We start from the raw sequence: 4,556 nt of genomic DNA on the forward strand, positions 1-4,556 counted from the left end.
AAGAAGGCTGAGCGCTGAAGAGTTGATGCGTTTGAACTGTGGTGTTGGAGAAGACTCTTGAGGGTCCCTTGGACTGCAAGGAGATCCAACCAGTCCATTCTGAAGGAGATCAACCCTGGGATTTCTTTGGAAGGAATGATGCTAAAGCTGAAGCTCCAGTACTTTGGCCACCTCATGCGAAGAGCTGACTCATTGGAAAAGACTCTGATGCTGGGAGGGATTGGGGGCAGGAGGAGAAGGGGACGACTGAGGATGAGATGGCTGGATGGCATCACGGACTCGATGGACGTGAGTCTGAGTGAACTCCGTGAGATGGTGATGAACAGGGAGGCCTGGTGTGCTGCGATTCATGGGGTCGCAAAGAGTCGGACACGACTGAGCGACTGAACTGAACTGAACTGAATATCAGTAGTAGTTCTCTAGACATAAGGAATAAAGGTGATTTGAGGGTGGGGGGCATACTGCACAGCATGTGGGATCTTACTTCCTTGACCAGGGGTCAAACCCACGCCTCCTGCATTGGAAGCACTGAGCTTTAACCACCGGACAACCAGGGAAGTCCCAGGGTGATTTTCACTTTCTTAATATTTCTGTTTTCATAAATTTCACTGAACATATAACACTTTTATTTAGAAAGGTAATCTTAAAAATATCAAAAAGTTAAAAATATATTTTCTGTTGCTGCTAAGTCACTTCAGTCATGTCCGACTCTGTGCCACCCCATAGAGGGCAGCCCACCAGGCTCCCCCGTCCCTGGGATTCTCCAGACAAGAACACTGGAGTGGGTTGCCATTTCCCTCTCCAATGCATGAAAGTGAAAAGCAAAAGTGAAGTCGCTCAGTCGTGTCCGACTCTTAGCGACCCCAGGGAATGTAGCCTACCAGGCTCCTCCATCCATGGTATTTTCCAGGCAAGAGTACTGGAGTGGGGTGCCATTGCCTTCTCCAATATTTTCTGTTAAATCAACATAAATATGCTTTTTCAGGGTAGTTGATAATTTCCGAGTAAATCAAATCAATCAGCATTAAAAATCATATATCTTATGGTGAAACACTTTTTTTATCTATAGACAGTGAACCACATAATCAGAGTGCAATACGCACCTTGTTTTTCTTCAGGTGTTTCTACAAAATAAGGCATTCTTTTCACAGTTTCTCTCAACTCTTGTTTCAAGGCAAGCACATAATCTTCACTCTCTCCTGTTTTGAGTGGCACTGGTTTATAGTCTGTATCCTGTTTACATTGAGAGGCAATTTTTTAAAAATAAATGAAATATTTTAATATCCCTTTTGTCTATGTTCTGAAAACATGTCAGTTTTATTGAAAAACCACATTTTATAGGCATTAAGTTTTACCATCAACTTAAAATATTTTGACCTTTTATTAACTATTAAACCTTTTCACCCATCTCTTATTTTGCTCTTACTTTGTAAGTAGAAAAGGTACTTAATTTTCCTACCTGCCTAATTTTTCTACTGATCACACCAACAATCATTTGCTATATAGTCTGATGACTGTGATTCTGTATTTTAAAAATCAAAGCACCATGATAAAAGCAGTTGCTTTAGTCTCCGATAATGGTGGTTTCCTATTAGCCATGGTGGTATTAGTAGGAGCAGTAGCATTAAAAATTAAAAAAAAAAAGTAGCAGCAGCTACTATTTAACAAGCGGTTACTACAACCTGGATGTACTCAATATTCAGAATCCATGAACTCATCTAAAGTATCAATAATTCCCCTTTTATAGTGAGGAAGCTGAGAAGCGAATAGTCTGTAAGTCCATATAACACAAAAGTGGCAAAGTAGGAATTTGAACCTATATCTTCAATTGTTAAGAATTACAAGTACACACACATATGTATTATGTATGCATATATATTTATAATACAACAGGAGACACCAGGATGAACTAGTCAAACCTTCTGCCTGTGTGGAATTTACATTCTAGGGGAGAAAAGTAAGTAAACAAATGGAGTAATACACAATTTCAGACAGTGGGAAGTGATAGAAGGACTGAAGCCAGGAAGAGGAAAGAGGGACAGACAGAGCCCTTGGAGACTGCAAATGGCTGGTCCATCAGTAAGCACGCACTTCTCAGGAGAGTCACCTGTGAGCAGAGATCTGGATAAGAACATGAAGCCATCCATACAGAGAAATGGGGAGACCGATGGCGCCAGCCAGGGAAACTAATAGGGGAAAATGCCTAAGGGAAACAGGAGACCACCACGGCTAAGGAATGAGGACAGTGGTGGGAAAAGGGTCAGAAGGACATCAGAAAGCCAGATCAGACAGAGCCTTTTAGCCAGTAATAAATTTTATTCCCTGCAGAAAACAATAGTATGTATTAATACTCCCAAGCTTTAGAAGTAATCTCACACATGAAGAAGAGCTTGTTTTAAAAGGAAATCAATATAAAGTGACATTCTGTCTATACCTGAGATATTTACCTTTGTTTTTAGGCTGCACTGAATATCAGAAAGGAAAAATATCAAGAGTAAAAAGTAGACTCTCCCCAGGTGGGACATCTAGATCCCAAGAACATCTGTTCAGGGTCCTCTACTTACAGAAATCTTTCAACAAAGGATGTTTCCTTCTGAAAGACGGAAAAGATTCCTGGAGGGACTATCTGGTTATTTATGACAGATATTTATATTTTTCACATTTTGTACCACAGCACATGCGCATCTGGAAATGTAAGCTTAAGTTTTAAACTAAATGTAAAGTCAAGCATTTGATTAAAAAGTTACACCAAATAAGTTTGCAGCATAATTAAATTTAAAAGCAATACTAAATGTATTAGAAATGCTTATATTTTGAAAAACAGTAACAAAATTAAAATTTACTTTAATAAAATAAGGAACTAAGCAAAAAAAAAAAAAGCTCAGTGGGAAAAAAGGGCAAGTGGTATACTAGGGAGCAAAATTAAATTCTATAGATAAAAGAAGAGAATAAAGTCATTAAGTGAAGGTCTGGCAAAATAGGAAGTGAGGACCACTATAAAATCTAACTTTACTTTTAAAAATATTATTTTAATATTGGAATATATAAATAACAGCATTGTAAGATACAAAATTGAAAAAATTATAGGTCACAAAATATCGAATATGTTCAGGGAAAAAATACATATATAGCTTTTTGCATTTCAAGAAAGTAGTCTGAAAATTAGAAATGTTTCAGAAAAGAACAGTGGAAATATTTAAATTAAAGGTAAATGACCATGTCTTTTACTTTCATACAGTTTAGGATATCGTAATGATAGCATATATTCAAGTTTTATACAGTATTTCAATTCTCTCTGAAACATGAAAAACATCCTGTGAGAATTTCACTGTTAATGTACTTACAGGAAATAGTGGAGGTGGTTTCAATACGACATCAGGTAACTTGTCACCTCTGCTAAATCCAACTGCTTCAATATTAAAGGTATAAGCAGCACGTCCTCTTCCTTTATTCCCAGCCATTGGAACTAGTTATATCAGAAAAAGCAGACAAATTAACACACTATTACTGTTCAGGTTTCACGGTATTGCAGTTCAGTTCAGTCGCTCAGTCGTGTCCGACTCTTTGTGACCCCATGAATTGCAGCACGCCAGGCCTCCCTATCCATCACCAACTCCCGGAGTTCACTCAGACTCACGTACATCGAGTCAGTAATGCCATCCAGCCATCTCATCCTCTGTTCTCCCCTTCTCCTCCTGCCCCCAATCCCTCCCAGCATCAGAATCTTTTCCAATGAGTCAACTCTTCACATGAAGTGCCAAAGTACTGGAGTTCAGCTTTAGCTCATTCCTTCCAAAGAAATTTCAGGGCTGATCTCTTTCAGAATGGACTGGTTGGATCTCCTTGCAGTCCAAGGGACTCTCAAGAGTCTTCTCCAACACCACAGTTCAAACGCATCGATTCTTCAGTGCTCAGCTTTCTTCACAGTCCAACTCTCACATCCATACAGGACAACTGGGAAAACCATAGCCTTGACTAGATGGACCTTAGTCGGCAAAGTAATGTCTCTGCTTTTGAATATGCTATCTAGGTTGGTCATAACTTTTCTTCCAAGGAGTAAGTGTCTTTTAATTTCATGGCTGCAGTCACCATCTACAGTGATTTTGGAGCCCAAAAAAATAAAGTCTGTTTCCACTGTTTCCCCATCTATTTGCCATGAAGTGATGGGACCAGATGCCATGATCTTCATTTCCTGAATGTTGAGCTTTAAGCCAACTTTTTCACTCTCCTCTTTCACTTTCATCAAGAGGCTTTTTAGCTCCTCTTCACTTTCTGCCATAAGGGTGGTGTCATCTGCATATCCGAGGTTACTGATATTTCTCCCGGCAATCTTGATTCCAGCTTGTGTTTCTTCCAGTCCAGCGTTTCTCATGATGTACTCTGCATAGAAGTTAAATAAGCAGGGTGACAATATACAGCCTTGATGTACTCCTTTTCCTATTTGGAACCAGTCTGTTGTTCCATGTCCAGTTCTGTTGCTTCCTGACCTGCATACAGATTTCTCAAGAGGCAGGTCAGATGATCTGGTATTCCCATCTCTTTCAGAATTTTCCACA

At 39.4% G+C, this 4,556-nt stretch overlaps 1 protein-coding gene across 5 annotated transcripts in view; it reads right to left on the reverse strand.

Annotated features, from left to right (window-relative positions):
* Positions 1-4,556, reverse strand: part of POLR3G (RNA polymerase III subunit G) — a 56,683-nt gene that overhangs the window by 36,513 nt on the left and 15,614 nt on the right. For all 5 annotated transcript variants that reach the window (XM_040241534.1, XM_040241535.1, XM_040241533.1 and 2 more), the window contains exons 2-3: positions 3,345-3,466; positions 1,104-1,233 (exon numbers count right to left, since the gene is read on the reverse strand). In XM_040241534.1, the coding sequence (XP_040097468.1) occupies positions 1,104-1,233; positions 3,345-3,461 (247 nt within the window). In that variant the 5' untranslated portion in view covers positions 3,462-3,466. The remainder of the gene's footprint in view (positions 1-1,103; positions 1,234-3,344; positions 3,467-4,556) is intronic.

This window comes from Oryx dammah, unplaced genomic scaffold (genome assembly GCF_014754425.2).
Source record: "Oryx dammah isolate SB20612 unplaced genomic scaffold, SCBI_Odam_1.1 HiC_scaffold_5, whole genome shotgun sequence".
In the NCBI taxonomy this organism is placed as follows: domain Eukaryota; kingdom Metazoa; phylum Chordata; class Mammalia; order Artiodactyla; family Bovidae; genus Oryx; species Oryx dammah.